Source organism: Hemibagrus wyckioides, linkage group LG01 (genome assembly GCF_019097595.1).
Source record: "Hemibagrus wyckioides isolate EC202008001 linkage group LG01, SWU_Hwy_1.0, whole genome shotgun sequence".
Taxonomy (NCBI): domain Eukaryota; kingdom Metazoa; phylum Chordata; class Actinopteri; order Siluriformes; family Bagridae; genus Hemibagrus; species Hemibagrus wyckioides.
In genome coordinates, this window is record NC_080710.1 from 23,299,780 (window position 1) to 23,317,132 (window position 17,353).

General features: G+C 40.2%; 1 protein-coding gene across 3 annotated transcripts in view; it reads right to left on the reverse strand.

Moving 5' to 3' along the window:
* Nucleotides 1-355: 355 nt before the first annotated feature.
* Nucleotides 356-17,353, reverse strand: part of LOC131352733 (lethal(3)malignant brain tumor-like protein 4) — a 73,007-nt gene continuing 56,009 nt past the window's right edge. For 2 of the 3 annotated variants that reach the window (XM_058389059.1, XM_058389064.1), the window contains 3 exons: nt 7,624-7,793; nt 2,604-2,666; nt 356-1,918 (listed from right to left, as the gene is read on the reverse strand). In XM_058389059.1, coding sequence (XP_058245042.1) covers nt 1,763-1,918; nt 2,604-2,666; nt 7,624-7,793 — 389 coding nt within the window. In that variant the 3' untranslated portion in view covers nt 356-1,762. The remainder of the gene's footprint in view (nt 1,919-2,603; nt 2,667-7,623; nt 7,794-17,353) is intronic. The other variant, XM_058389073.1, reaches the window with a different exon arrangement.

Consider the following 17,353-nt stretch of genomic DNA (forward strand, 5'->3'; position numbering starts at 1 on the left):
TCATAGTGTTAGGAGAAACGCTCGGAGACTGCTCTCTGCTCGGAGACTCAGCACTACTGGATGCCTTATCCACAAAGCCTGTTAGACTGAAATGACTCACAGTGAAGAAAGACAAGATGGCAATCGCACAGAGGATATGGCAAAAAAAAAAACCCACTCAACACTCACTGATGTTCCTCTTTCCCCTGAGAGCATCATGCCTTTCAGTAATTACTACTCAACTGAAGAAAAACTAAAAAAAAAAAGCTTGCTTAAGAAGTCAAAGTTCTTCAAAGATCGTCTGCTGAGCCTGAAGCTTGTAAACTGTGAACAAATGTATGATTCAGCAGTGACAAACACGTACAATTGAGATAAAGTACTGGGAGAGAGACGACAGGAAATTTGCAATTTATTTGGGTTGTGCGCTGTGAATGTATTTTTTGTTGTAGAAAGAGGAAAGTCATTGTAAGAAATGGCATTAAGAAATATTTACAGTACATTTCAAAGTTGGATAATGGAGGCTGGAGGTGGAACCAGCTTACTGTAGCGTTGCACCAGTCAACAGCTGTCTTGAGAAAATATTGTATAGGAACAAAATACCTGGTGTTCTGCAGCTGAGCTGGCCCAAAGTAAGTAGAAGACATGAAAGCATGACAAAAACAGGAAACTGAATTACATTGTTTAACACTTGGACTGAACTCGGCCAGATGCAATTTATTACCTTAATTTCCACTCGCTTTAGAAATGTATACTGAATATGAAGAGTTGCTTGTTTTTATTTATTTATTTTTTTAGGGGGTGTGCAATAGAAGAGGCTTTTAGTTATCAGAAAACGTCCCTGATTTGATATTTCATACAAGATTATAAAAGGCTTGAAGAAGTAGTCTCGTAAGCGTAACTGACCTAGAATTAAAGCTTATAAGCCTAGCAAGCTTACTTGTTTTAATGAGAGCGTGAACGCATTACAGAAATGACACTCAAAGTATCTGAACTACTTTTTAAATTAAAACTCAATAGCAATTTAGATTAATTTGAACACTCATCCAAAAGGTTTGGGATAACCACTCAAAAAAAGTCAGCAAGATAATGCGCAATACATCACAAAAATAAACATTTTTCAAATCTTAAAAAAAATCCTTTTGGCATTTTTCTTTTTTTAAGTCATAATATACAATATATTAATTTTCCTTCAACTTTGCACAATTGTCCTTGCACAATAAATAAAGATCATGAATCAGCAGGAAAAGAGAAAATTAGATATCATCTATACAAAATAGGTACTAAAATAAGCACAAAGGGCCTTGTCCCAGGTTTTTTGAAATCACTAAACATGATCACTGAAACCTACATATCAATGGCTGTTAGTGGGTTGTATTAAATAGCACCTTCACCAAGAAAACCCCTGTTGCCAAAGCCGGCTGTTTCTTATTTGCGTGGTTGATTGTCAGTTCGTTTTATGTCAGGGGAAAGCTACTAGAGTAGATGGAGAAGGGTAAGGCCTAAAGAGGAAAAGTGTACTGGAACATGGCTTAGTTCAATTTTACTTTTATGCCATGGGGAAACATTTAAAGGCAGGTTTGAAAGTCATCAAACAGAGGACATACACTAGAACCTGAAAGTCAGAGGTTTGAAGAAAATCAAACCTAGAAGAGACAGTCTTTATAGATACCTCTAAGTCTAAGAAAGGGACGGGAAGTTGGGAGGTTGGAATGCATCGATACAGTACACATCTAGATTCACATAAGCTTGTAAGAGGACGGAGTGGGTCAGATTCGGCTGGGCTTCATGTATTGGTATCGCTGCTTGCTGATTGGTTGTCTTCAGCGTGCTTGAACATTAGGATGGAATTGTAGATTTTGAGAGCGGGGCCAAGCTTAACACTCATGATCTTCACAATGTCCCGCTGTGTGAGGAGGAGAAACGCCTTGCCGTCGATTTGCTAGCAAAGGGGAGAAGCAGTAGAGCAGGTTATTTTGTCTGTAAAAATGGCAAAAAAAACATTTAGAGAGACAGTACGCCTCTCCGTCGTCTTTCATTACGTGTCCTCCTTACAAGAATCCTAACACTGCACCCCTTTTTATTTTGCGAGAACAAATGCATACTGCCTCAGTGAATGTCATGAATAATTAGCATCTCTTGATTATATAATACAAATAGTTTTGATAGGAGTAGACAAAAAGTCTGCATTGCAAAGCAGATACAGTTCCTTTCATTTGCACAGCATCCCCTGCATACTAATACTTACAGCGCTGACTTCAAATATACATCTCTGCTTAATTGAACAAAGACTGGACTATTAGCGGCCATAAACAAACCTTCCTTGCACCGTCCTCAAGAGATTTACACTCAGAGTGTGTAGTAGCAAAAGGCTAGCTAAGGTCTATTCCACTCAAGCAAGGCAGGAACTTCCTGAACACACAATTCTCTAGCGGATGATACGAGGCTATATAAGGACAATATATTAAACTCTACATAGAAACTCGAGAATAAAAACTGCAGTACTAACAATTTCACAAGACTAATTTGGGAGTGGAAGTAGTGAATTCAGCGCTTGTGATGTGGAATACACGCCACCTTAAAATGGAGAATGAAGGCAAAGCCTAAATCATGTCACTTTCACTCACCTCCTCTTTAAACTGCTTGGCTTGTTCCTCACAGCCTGGGAGAGAGTGGATGAAGTCAGCAACCTAGACACAAATCCACCCAGACACATTGTGCAGTCAGATTTTTCAGTAGCACGGCATACTGTGCATTAAGTCTCAGAACCATTTCACGAGCACAACTTGAACACAATACAATTATACCAGCGAGTAGCAGTGGCTGAAAATGAAAACCTTTGCATCATAATAACATCTACAAAACATGTAGTTGAGAAACTTTCCTCCGCAAAACTGAAAGTATAGTCAGCGATGTTCCAACATCCGAACGTTGGGAGGTTTAGAAGCAACAATGAAAGAGAAATAAGCAATTAGTGAGATGGAAAGCCAGTGGCAAGAGAGAGAAAAAAAAAAGAGAAAGCGAGAGAGAGAGAGAGATGTGTGGACTAAAGGTGAAAGAGGGGATTAAAATGGAAAAGCAGAAGAGATGCAGTGAAAGCAGTACTGAAAATAAATAAATAAATAAATAAATAAATAAATAAATAAATCACAACATGAAAAATGTCCACTGAACAGAATACTGAGAAATTTAATCTAGATTTAGACAATTCAAAATACATAATTCAAGTATTATTTTATTCTAGATCAGTATGATTCTCATTTCAGTACAGTTCTGCCTCAGGCCCTAATCAATCTGGACCTTAAAATTTAAAAAAAATATGTGATTCCAGCAGGACCAACAACCTGCGTAAACCACTGGTGGCGCTAATTGGCTAGGGAATAGCACAAATTAAAACTACTGTTCAAAGAAGTTAGCAGCAAAGACGGTTTCCGGCAGAGCCTGTAATGAGACTATGGGGCAAACAGAGTCTCAGTGCAGAGCAAAAAGGGCCACAGAGCACTGGCAAAGTGCCTGGTATTCTCTCTGAACATCACTTCAACAGAGATATTCCTTTCAGGAGCATCGCCCATACCCTATCTCAACCTTCATCACCGTTTTAAAGCACAAGAAGAGTTTATTGTAGTGACACACCAGCCATAAAGCTGGAGAAAGCCTCACTGCTTAGGACCGTAAATTTATGGCTATTTTAGCAGGAGAAGTGCAATTAAATTCGGCTCATTATTAATCACAAGGCACTATGATGATGTAGCACTAGCTGCACAGGTTGGGTTAGTTTTGATAATGAAGATGTATGTGTAGCAGGCTAATGAACCCTGATGGGGTTTTTGAGCCTGTCTGTGAAAATCTCTATTCATGTGGTTTCATTCAAATTCAGACAAGGACTGAGAGAATAAGGAGGACACGATGAAGGTTATTGTGCTTGCCATATGAAAACTACATGGTAAAACATAGCAAGCTTTATGACGTTCATCATAACTGATACACAGGCTCACATTTTCAGAGAAGATCCTCTCCCAATAGTTACAAAAAGAAAGAGTTTTATTTTTCCTAAAATTGCCGCAACACTAATAGCAGATGCATTTGTTACCCTCAGCTGTTGCCAAATAACCTTGAAGCGTTTTGCGTGCGGTACGAGTAAGCTTGATGTGTGAAAAGAGAACAGCGGCATTTAGCTTGTAGTGAACTTATAGTGAACTCATTCACTGGGCTCATTCACTAATGCAGAAATGCTGATCAAGGCATACACCTCAGGCAGCAAAGCCACAGGAAAGATGAAGCTGTAAAACACAACAGGAAGTGAAGGATGTTGCATATAGCTAAATGTGGATACAGCTGTAGGGCCTTGAGGACAACTGATAAACACCTCTCTGGCTGCTTTTAAGTGTGCATAAACTCTACTCATTATTAATCAGGCTACATTGTACCTTAATGGTAAGCAATTCAGAAGTTTTGTATTCCGGGTTTAAATTACTTGTGCTGTTTGGATAACACCCATTGCAGGATCTAGCCTGAGAAAGGAGGCCTCATTATGCCTTGTTAATCAAGCTGGATGTGAACAAATAGGGGGAAAAAAAAACCCAATTCTTGAATTAGTTTAAATGTAGCACATATAAAAACAGGAACAAGCTAGCAAACAAGATTACGATTCGAGAATCCATGTCATAAAGTCATAGTGAATGTGGATTCAGTACTTTGGAAACCTGGATTTGACCTTGTCGATTACGTTAATTTGCAGACAGGTCAGTTTTCTATACACAAACTTAAAGCTCCATTTTTGAAAGTTTTCAGAAAACATTCTTCACCTCATCAGAAAGTAAGCTGCATCAGCGCATCTTTAGGCACCACGAGCACGAGCCATAACATTTACATTTCTGGCATTTGGCAGATGCTCTTATCCAGAGAGACGTACAAAAGTGCTTTGAAGTCTCTATCAGTGAATACATTAATACTGGTTCAATAGGTCACAAACTTGGGATACCATTAACCTAAAAACTTTTTTTTATATACAAAACACCAATACATAAAATAAACAGGGAAAAATAAGAGCTAGTTCTGGAAGACGTAGGTCTTCAGCTGTCGTTTGACGACGGTCAGTGACTCGACTGTACGGACATCTAGGGGAAGTTTATTCCACCACCTTAGTGCCAGAACAGAGAAGAGCCTAGATGTATAACTACCTCTGACCCTGAGAGATGGTGGGACCAGTGGAGCAGTGCTAGTGGCTCTGAGGGAGCGAAGTGCAGTGCGAGGAGTAATAAGAGCTTGGAGGTAAGATGGTGCTGGTCCATTCTTGGCTTTCATCAGTGTTTTGAATCTGATGCATGCAGCTACTGAAAGCTAGTGGAGGGAACGCAGCAGTGGGGCGGTGTGGGAGAACTTAGGCAGGTTGAAAACAAGTCATGCAGCTACATTTTAGATCATTTGCAGTGGACGAATTGCTTCCAGAGGTAGACCTGCCAGTAGAGTGTTGAAGTAGTCCAGTCTCAAAATGACTAGAGACTGAACTAGCACATTAGTAACATGGGAGGAAAAGGACAGTTGATTGTCCATGGTTACCCCAAGGTTGTGAGCAGTGGCTGAAGGGGAGATCATGGAGTGAAATGGGTGGGAAGGACGAGACTTCCAGGACGCTTCAGTTAGTATCAGAAAGTTCAAACGTGCTAAAGCCTGCCTGGCTCGTCTGCTGTATTTATCATGAAAAATCTCTCATCTCATTTAGATTTTAGTGCCCTGTTGTGTCTCTTCCCTTACCCGCATCCCCCTGCAATTCTTTCCCACAGTTTGACTAATGCTGATTTAAGTGGGTGATATATTAAATAGCAGAATGAAAATCATGAGAAAACACAAGCAGCAAGATTGCGACTGACAGCTGAACTGTCCTCGGGGTTAGAGAGGACGTGATATTGCTGAGGACATCTGAGCATCTGTTTCAACACACAGTGTATGTTTACCACCTTGACCTGAGCAAACAATGTGAGGTATATCCAGTTTCCATCACAAATAGGCTTCATCCTCTCCCCTTTTTTGGGCTGTCTTAACAGTTCAAATGGACAGACAGATATGAAACAGATTAACAGATTAATACATTTCCTACATATGCATCAGAGCCTCTTCAGGGTTATTTGTATATGTGAATCTGAAGAAAGAAACTAACACTCAAGAAACCAATCATCAGTGTTGGATAAATATGGACTTGTAGTGGTTTCCCCAAGCAGATGGTGTGCATGGCATTTTTTAAAAAACAACGCCTACAAACCAAGAGCAGAATGTCTAAACAGAAGATTACTACATGGAGCTGAAAAGGAAAAAAAAAAAACAACAACAAGGCTTATGTATGTGAACAATGGGCTTGTGAAGCCAAGCATTGTAAAATGCCAAAGAGCAATATGAGGAAAAGAATAAAAGCGAGTCTGCTGAACGTAGTGAAAACATTTAGTGACAGCAATCTCATCACGTTATTATTGTTGATGTGTTTTGTTCAGAAGCTTCTGGTTCTGTTGACTGTACGTTATGCCAGTTTTATAATTTGCGAAGTCGTCCCGAGACTATTTGAGGGACGATAATAAGGCAAGGCAAGCACTGAGTGGTGTGGGAGTTGTACATATTTTTACACCTACGTTCCATTTCTTGGCTTGGCAGATGATTGCATTAAACTGAATTATAAATTGAGACAGGATACATTCCGTCAAATGTACAAGTGAGCAGTGGATGACTGAAGGTTTGGAAAAATCCCTTACACCACAGCTCTGGTGAATTCTCAAATCTGATTGGTGTTCAGCTCTGACAGTAACGAACAGTCACTCAAATCACAGGTTTTACCAGATTAGAATAGAAAATAGAAACTAGAAACTATTCAATACTGTTTTTATCATTTTTACAGTAACAGATGATTCAAAGGGATTTGTACGGTTTTTACAGTGTTTCACAATCTTTTTTTTTATATATATTAAAAATATAACAGACACCTTTTTGTTAATAAGGTGAAGAAATCTATCAGATGTCTGGGTAAAGTGACCTTTAGAGACTTCAGTCCTTTGTCCTGACAAATTAAGTTATTAACTTCATGAGAGACAGAAAAAGAGAGGTTGGTGAGGGAACGACCATTTATAATAGCTGCTACAACCTAAGTGATAACATGATCTAACTTGTCTCAAAATAAATGCAAATCATAAAAACTATAAATGGTTTAAAATTCCACATTGTCGATTCTAAGAGTTGTAAAATAAAAACGTCTGTCTAATTTATGGCAAACTGTTGGGGTAGAACTGGACGAAAACACTTTAATTTCCTATAACGCCACATCCTAAGCAACTTCATGGTGGTGAGATTAATCCCATTACATCACCCTGGTGTTGGTTATTTTGCTAGAACAGCATGTCCTGTCATGTTTTATTCCTAACATATTTATCTATAACACCTGGAGCATGTGTGTGATTAACACAAGTTCAACATGATTCCCTGTATAAAACCTGTCGCCTCAAAACTCAAGGCTAAATGCCCCAACAAATTTCTGTTCTTTTCTCTCAGTTGAAAGTGTTGACATTCTTGTCTTCTTGCATTAACACCTAATGAAATTGCATTTGTTTTCTTAGGAAATATTGTATCATGCATTTTAAATGTAAGGCTCTAATAAGGTTTTCTTACCTCTTCCACTGTCCAGTGGGCGACGCGGCTAGCCTGCACCCCGGCCACACCGGGAAGGAGCTTACAGTGCTGCTCCCAGCACAGTGGCAAGTCACGCCCAGGCTGAGAAGACATGGCTGACAGGAAGACTGACTGATGCAGGGCCTGCTGGAGACTGTCCACGTTTTTCTCTGCACACACACACACAGAGACACATATAGACACAGTATGCATCAGTTGTGCACCCAAATCTGCTGAGCATATGCTGAACACAACATTGGAACTGAAAATGATTTATAGCTGTAGTATTGCCAGTGAAATGCATCAACGCACTGCATCTCGTGCTGCTTAAATCAAAGACGGAAAACTAACACCAGTTTGTTTGGAGGATTTTCTTAGGATGCTGGACAGGATGCTAAATGAGTCCGACTGAACAGGACCAGGTTGCAACAGGATGGCTGTGGGGATTGTGGGATCTTTGCGTCGTCCAATTTAGAGCGAGATTTATGAGCCAAAAAAGGGGGAAATAAATAAACCTATTAATATAAAGTACTGGAAAACCCAAAAGTGTGAGCCGCGCTAGAGAGCGGAAAGTATAATTGGATTGTTTATTTGTTTTGTTTACTGTTGATGTGTCATTTCAGACATGCTTTCAGGGTGTGGTGATTTGCAGAAGTGACTTCATGGAAACAGATATGAATTCGATACGGAATAATCCATCCTTCTTTTGTCTGTCTAAAGTGATACATGGTTGGGTAATTCAGTGCTTGATAAATATTAGCTAAAGCACTGATGAACAGAAAGGAAGAGAAAAGTGACAGAATTCTTCCACATATGACAGTGAGGCGTGTTCATTCCTTCAACAAATCTAAAAGGCAAACAGTCTGTTCGCAGCAGAATAATAATGAATTCATTATTCTCATGGGTGAAAATCAGAAAAGCTTTAATAGTCGTCAGCAGAAGACCGGCCGTCTCACAAGCGAGTTACGATAATCATTTTAACCCAACACACACACACGCACACAAAATATAAGGTCAGTTTAAATCTGCTGTTAATTTCATTTTGTCACAACTAATTTGTCACTTAAAATCGAATTAGTATACGGCTGCATCCAGTAGTTTTTTTTTGTTTTTCTTTTTCAGGAGAGATTTTGCTCTAAAATGAAATTCAACATCAGTTAAATCTTCTAAAAGTCACCTGAATTACAGCTTACATCTCTAAGCACACTATTTTGCCAAAAGTTTTGGGACACCTCTCCAAATCATTGAATTGAATTCAGGTGTTGTATTTCAGGGGTTGGGCTTGGCCCCTTAGTTCCAGTGAAAGGCACTCTTAATGCTTCAGCATACCAAGACATTTTGGACAATTTCATGCTCCCAACTTTGTGGGAACAGTTTGGGGATGACTCCTTCCTGTTCCAACATGACTGCACACCAGTGCACAAAGCAAGGTCCATAAAGACATGGATGAGCGAGTTTGGTGTGGCCTGCACAGAGTCCTGACCTCAACCTGATAGAACATCTTTGGGATGAATTAGATCGAAGACTTTGAGCCAGATCTTCTTGTCCAACATCAGTGCCTGACCTCACAAATGCTCTTCTAGAGGAATGGTCAAAAATTCCCATAAACACACTCCAAACCTTGTGGAAAGTCTTCCCAGAAGAGTTGAAGCTGTTATAGCTGTAAAGGGCGGGCCGACTCTATTACATTCATGCACATGTAAAGGCAGATGTCCCAAAACATTTAATGTTTTTTATTTTCTTTACAACATGGTTTGTCTATGATCATCAACCAGAAGTCCAGATTATCAAACCTGTGCAGCTCAAAAATCAGAAATCACTGTGGAACAAGAGAAAAACACAGGAAACTAGGACAGAGTTTAAATACAGTACCCTAATGAGGAACAATACCAAACACTGGCAGTAAAGATAGGAGAGAGGAAACTAAATCAGAAACCCAAACAAAAACAGAACAATGAACCACAGGTAGGTGTAGAAATAAGAAAACAAGAAGTGACCTAGCTCTAAATCAGCCTTAATCTGTCTAGAACAACACCATGGACAGGAACATGTCTAAACTACTCAACTATATGAAAAGAGATATGTCCTTTTTGAGAGGCCCACCTAAAATGACCAAGGGTTTCATTTTTGAGATGGAAGTACTGATGTTGTCTTCAAAGTCACCAACAGGAAGTGCAGAAAACTGTAGCAGTTTACTCTTTTATTCTTAAAGTTAAGAGAAAACAGATGAAGATACAACATACAGATAATTAAGAGTACACATCACTGTCCTCCTCCTCATCAGACCTAGCATCTTTGATCAGATTGTGTTCAGTATGTTCAGCGCTGAATATGTACTGCTGTGCGCATAGAGAAAATGTAATTAGTAATAATAATAATAATAATAATAATAATAATAATAATAATAATAATAATAATAATAATATTAGTGCCTCTCTCTAATATATTTTTACTCGACTGTCATGTTTTAATGGGTTGTAAAGCATGCAACTACTCCTATATTACATTTTACAGAGACACTAACTGGGATTTTCAGTCAGAGGAGAAGGAGTTCTGAATAAAATTGGCATAACAGGCTAGATTTCTTTCATGAAAAGCCATGAAAATCACAAGTACCAGCACACAGTCAGCTTTACCCACTAATACAAATATTATAAATGCATCACATTCAAGCAGCTCTCGGTGACACACAAGACATATGCTACCATTTCAGAGCCAATCTGCCATCACACTTCATCATCTGTGGCTAGACGAAACACGCAAATATGCACACACATCCGTGTGCACACATCCACTACAGACACCTAGTGCATGCATGTTACCATCGCTGTGAATCTTCTACTGACTTATTATTAAAGCTAATTAATGCCCTAAAATCTATCCTAATCATAACGTCTGTAACTAAAAGGAAACCTAGCGGAGTTACATAAAAAACAGCAGTTTTGCCTGTCCGCTGATTTCTATAGAACATATATTTCTATACTACCGATTGTCCAGTGTCGCTGTGAATGAGATGGGAGAGAGACAGTATCATATGACAGAGCATGCCTAGTTATTCCCTCCCTCAGCTCCCGGTTAGAAAAGCTGCAGTTTTAAAAAAGCCGTTTTCCCCATGGGGACTAGCCAAACGTCCCCCACAATGTCAAAACTGGGTGATTTTCCCTTCACCAAGAGAGAAACGAGATCCCAAGTGGCTCCACTCTCACAGAAATCAGAGTGACTCCAGCAGAATAAACAAGATCGAGGGAGCTGGAGGAACAGACAGAGCGAAGTGTGTTCTGTATGACAATATAAATGAGCGGACTACGACTGTATAAAAAAAAAAGTCTGATTAAACGGTTTAAAATGTTTGAGTGTGTTGAATAAATAGATAAATGATATTAAACAACATTTATTACAGTTTATATGATAAATTATATAGCAAAATGTCTGCAGCTTATATTTTATCTTCTGCATAATTAGCTGTTAATTTAGAGCGCTGTTTAATCGGAGGAGTATTTCACGAATGTATGCTCACATCAGATGGTAAATGTGTTTACCACGAACAGATCAGCGTCAATACATTCAACAAGCATCAGCCAACAAAATGTCTCCCGACTGAACAAACAGAATGATGTCAGATTTTCACTGCTGTCAAAACACGACGATATCCTGTTTTCTTTTCGCAGCGGATTCTTGTAAAACACAATGCGGTGCCTTTGAGAAGAGACGCGGACATTTTCCCACCCCTTACTGCTCATGTCAATCAAAGAATGCCCACTTCCTCTCTTCCTGCTGTTGGAGGACAGCTAATGGCTCTGCTCTCACACCCAAGCAAACACTAAAACCACAGATAGTGCAAATGAGACGTTATGCAAAACTGAGGCATGTCCTGACTCTGCTTACACTAACAATAACATTAAATCCACAATGGTTCCTATTAACTGTGTAATGGCTCTTGAAATTAACTGTGCCACTGTTATGGATTTAATTGTGTGGTATTTGAAGTGATTTATGAGAGAACGAAACTCATTAGGAACAGCTGCTAAAGTTTATGCAGTATTTTTGATGTTACATAATAGCTATTGTTTGACAAAATGTTTATGAGAGAAATGTACAGGCACAGCGGTGTAGCAGTTAGCATTACCACCTCACAGCACCAGGACTCCTGGCTTCATGCTGATCGCAGACTTCTGCCTGCATTGAGGTTTGTGTGGTTTCTCTGGTTTAGTTACCACCTCTGAAAAACATGCTGGTAAGGTGAACTGGTTACTATAAATGGCTCCTAGGTGTGAATTAGTGTGTATATTTATGTATGATATCACACTAATAGCCACTCAAAACCAAATATCCTGGGTAGCTACCAGCACAGTCCACTCATTTCGGTTATCTGAGGCAGGACAGCTGAACGGAGAAGACCTCATAACTGCCACATCGTGCCTCAGCTGAGAGTTCTTCACAATACCCACTGTGCATTTTTCCCCTTAATACTTGTGCATGTATTTTCTTTTCTTTTTAGATCCCATTAAGGCCACATAAACATCATCGCCTTGGGGAAAACAACACACAGAGACCACTTTACACATCTACAGTAGTGTTTACTCACACGAGGCTTTGCTATTCATTATTTAAATGCTCATTTTCACAGCATTAAAAAAACAGACAGCGTGGATGAGGGAGAGAGAGAGAGAGAAAGTAAAGAGATTCATACAGAAAGAGTACAGGAAGAGAGGGAGAGAGATTTTGCTAGCAAAGTCCCAGTGCACGTTACGTGTTGCATTGATTCGGACCTAAAAGAACTGAACTGAAAGAATACTTTCTCTGACGCATGTTACTTCACTTAGTGCAGAGAGAGAGAGAGAGAGAGAGAGAGAGAGAGAGAGAGAGAGGGGATGATAGGGAGTGTTTGCTCACTCTACTCTCCACACCACTGCTCCCTTCGGCATGGAGAAACAGATAGAGAGACAAACACATTACATAACCCCATCACATTCAGATAGGTGAGATTTCCATCCTATCATTGAGGAAGTACAGAAACCTCTGTAAACATTACAGACTGCATCTTTAAAAAGGTTTTTTTTTTAATGATTGCCACGTAGTAGGTCTTGGAATTTTTTTTCATTTCAGATTTATATTTATATTTTTCTCTGTGCTGGAGATTATCTCAATTCCCACTCCAAACAGCTCCTAAGGGAAAAAAAACACAAGCTGATCCATTTTTTAAATGTAGTATAAAAGACTTTAAAAAAGCAGCTTAAAAGGTATTTGATGCTACTAAAACACCTTCTTCCACATATAACGTGAAATGAAGTGACAGAGACAAATAACTCAAAAGCATGTGTATAATCCTGAATGATGAACTCGTATGGTGAATCTTCGTATTACAAATGACTACGCTCATAAGCTGATTTATCACTGAGAGATCAAGGCAAAATGACTTAAGACAACATTCGTGTTGCACTAATCAATTCAAAGCAAACGATAATTTATATGCTACCCCATATAAGAAAAACGATTTTTTTGAAAAAACCTTTCCAATTAAATCTAAATTAAAGGTTTTTATTCAACATTTTTAGCATACGGTTCTTTTTCTGTAGCCGAGTTCTGCAGGTTCGGTTCTGCAGTGACTGGCCAAATATGGCATTGAGGCGATCAGGTCAGTCAAGGGGTTATAGGCAGAATCGCACCCCCTCCAGCAGTTTTAGCTGCACCTCTTCATTAGTGCGAATGGAAGAAGCGCTAACAAGGCTGCTGACAGGAGACTCAAAGCGAGAGTGGCACATGGTCGGCTGTGAGACAGGCTGGGTTAGTGACACTAAGGTCCCTCAGCAACAGTCTTATGAGCTAACAGCCAGAAAAAGCGTGACTCATCAGGAAGTGCTCTCCAGAGAGAGACTGTGCATGTGTGTGTGTGTGTGTGTGTGTGTATATATGTGTGTGTATGTCTGCAGTGGGTCCAGGCTCCGACAGTGTGCGAGTATACAAGCAACGTGTGTTTGCATGCTAGTGGATCTGTCTGTCAGAGGATTAGAGACTCCTACAGAGAGTGTGCTCACTGAGACAGCATGCTGCTGTGTGGGAAAGTATGTTGAAAAGTGAAATACGGATCATTTAAACCAGAGGCTCGGAAATTAACGCGGGGCACGCACACATGACTGGTCAGGTGACTTTTGAATGGAGTTTGTGTGTGTATGTGTCACAAAGGCATACACCCCATGCAGCCATCTTGGTAACACCCATTTCCAGTCTTACGAGTCCTAGCTGAATAGCTGCCTATCTGAATGGGAGGAGACTTAAACTAAAACAGATAGCCAGGCACTCATTTAAAAAATTAAATGTAATTGTAATTCATTTTACGCCGGACCGGACCAGACCAGACCAGACCAGGGGCTGAAGAGGTCACTTAGGTATGGTTAATTTAAAAAAACAAACACACTATAATCTCCACATATACATATTTTTTTCTGTGTTTAATAACACAGTCATTTTTAATCTGTTTACTGGTAAAGAAAATAAATCAATAACCTCTGACCAATCAAAAAGCACAGTGGTATAATGTATTTTTAACCATGCATCAATAGTTTTATCTTCATACTACATACACTATATTGCCAAAAGTATTCGCTCACCCATCCAAATAATCAGAATCAGGTGTTCCAATCACTTCCATGGCCACAGGTGTATAAAATAAAGCACCTAGGCATGCAGACTGTTTTTACAAACATTTGTGAAAGAATGGGTCGCTCTCAGGAGCTCAGTGAATTCCAGCGTGGAACTGTGATAGGATGCCACCTGTGCAACAAATCCAGTCGTGAAATTTCCTCACTCCTAAATATTCCACAGTCAACTGTCAGCTGTATTATAAGAACGTGGAAGTGTTTGGGAACGACAGCAACTCAGCCACGAAGTGGTAGGCCACGTAAACTGACGGAGCGGGGTCAGCGGATGCTGAGGCGCATAGTGCGAAGAGGTCACCAACTTTCTGCAGAGTCAATCGCTACAGACCTCCAAACTTCATGTGGCCTTCAGATTAGCTCAAGAACAGTGCGCAGAGAGCTTCATGGAATGGGTTTCCATGGCCGAGCAGCTGCATCCAAGCCATACATCACCAACTGCAATGCAAAGCGTCGGATGCAGTGGTGTAAAGCACGCCGCCACTGGACTCTAGAGCAGTGGAGACGCGTTCTCTGGAGTGATGAATCGCGCTTCTCCATCTGGCAATCTGATGGACGAGTCTGGGTTTGGCGGTTGCCAGGAGAACGGAACTTGTCTGACTGCATTGTGCCAAGTGTAAAGTTTGGTGGAGGGGGGATTATGGTGTGGGGTTGTTTTTCAGGAGCTGGGCTTGGCCCCTTAGTTCCAGTGAAAGGAACTCTGAATGCTTCAGCATACCAAGACATTTTGGACAATTCCATGCTCCCAACTTTGTGGGAACAGTTTGGAGCTGGCCCCTTCCTCTTCCAACATGACTGTGCTCCAGTGCACAAAGCAAGGTCCATAAAGACATGGATGACAGAGTCTGGTGTGGATGAACTTGACTGGCCTGCACAGAGTCCTGACCTCAACCCGATAGAACACCTTTGGGATGAATTAGAGCGGAGACTGAGAGCCAGGCCTTCTCGTCCAACGATGTGTGACCTCACAAATGCGCTTCTGGAAGAATGGTCAAAAATTCCCATAAACACACTCCTAAACCTTGTGGACAGCCTTCCCAGAAGAGTTGAAGCTGTTATAGCTGCAAAGGGTGGATTGACGTCATATTGAACCCTATGGATTAGGAATGGGATGTCACTTAAGTTCATATGCGAGTCAAGGCAGGTGAGCGAATACTTTTGGCAATATAGTGTAGCTGACAGGTTAAGGGTCATGATGTTGGTTACTACATATTTAAACCATCAGATTTGGAGCCAGAATTCAAACAAACAATCACCGAAACCTGTTCTTTTCATATCCAGCAGTTTCTCCTTGACCAGAAGTACACTGCGTATTTTTCTGAGAAACGCTGTTGATCAAAGGAGTCAAAAACAGCATACACCGTCATGCTTATCCTGTCAAAGAAACCATTGCCATGGTGATAGTCACAAAGATCATCATCACTTAAGCACCTGTTTATAATTTGTTGTGTCACATGCTCAGTGTAGGTCCATTTGGCAAACAGGATAGAATCAGACAATATGTCAAGACAGATTAAAGTCATAGTATCACTGCAGAAGAGAGGGCTGTGTATAATATAGCATATAAAAAAAAAAAAATCACCAAAAACATGCCTGCTTTGTTGTGCGTTATGCTGCGATGTTTTCTATTCGGTGACAAAAGGACAGCTGCAGAGGAAATGTATAAATGTAGGTATAGCCTAAAGCATGAATAAACTATTAGAACCAGACAGCAGTGGTGCTGATGGGGATGCCTGCACCACCTTTCTTTTTTACTTTTAAGTATATACGCCTTCAATAAGTATACAATATGCTTCAAATTAGAAGGAAACTATTGCTCCAGATATATGACCTTGCAGTGACTTTGTTTGGATCTGTGGGTTATAAAGATGATTCCATATAAATCCTCCAAATATTCATCTAACAGTAATGCATGAGGCCTGGAGGAACAGATGCATGGATGGAACTAGAAAATATAAGTTGTAAGGTCACTTCCTTTCTCCTTCAATGCCTCTAAATAAAAAAGGGGGCACATTTTGGACTTTGCTGCTAGTCAAAGAAATCCTAAGCAATAAAACAGACCCATTGACTGAAATGAATCATTCACGTCATACCAATTTTAGAAGGAAACTACCACAAAAAAATTTCAGATATATGACCTTGCAGTGACCATGACCCTGTTTTTAAAGATAATTCCATAAAGATTCTCCAAACATTCGTTTACTTATTCTAGAGTTCACGTTAACAGTAACAGTATAAGGAATGGATGCATGGATGGACAGACGAGTTACAGGGTCAGTACTTCCTTTCTTCTTTCTAAATAAAAGGGGCACATTTTGGACTGAAGACCAAACTGAAGCTAGTCAAAGTCAAAAATCCTAAGCAATAAGACAGACTGAAATGAATCATTCAAGCCATACGAGTTTGAGGCTAGAAGCATAACTGCACTGGATGACTTAATGAAAAAAATCAGAAACACTTTGCTCTCCTGCTTGATGCTTGCAGCACAGGTGTACCCGCAGATAAAAAGCACATAGTGTTTGCTCGTTTGTTCCAGGTCTTTCTCTCTTCCAGTTTCTCCGTCTCTCCCTCGCTCTGTGTCTGTGCATCCCCCCCCAGGATCTTACCAGAAGGCCAGCCAGGATTGCAGCGTGCTCTTCTGCAGTGAGCCTTGGAGGCTTCCCAAGTGAGTGAACAATGAAAATACTGTCGAAGCAGTAACCCGAATCCTCAAGAGCATTTAATAAACTGGCCCCCAAAGCCTCAACATTGATGGGTCACATTTAAGTGCAATCCAATACTACGGTGTGTAAACAGTAGCCAGTCAATATATTTAAAGTCTATATAAAGCACATTCACTCCGAAAGGACACAGCTGGAGTCACTTTAAAAAGAATGTTATAGATAATAAATTGGAATGTTAACGTGAGATAAGGAATCTCAGGAGAGAACAGAATGTTCGGGGAAAATAACGTGTGACGCAGCATGACGTCCGGCTACCCCAATTTCCCCCCTAGAAGTGCATGATTTCTGTACAACAGTACGGTCTGTAGCGTGTGATACTACTTTTACCATCGTGATTTGCCAATCATTACAATG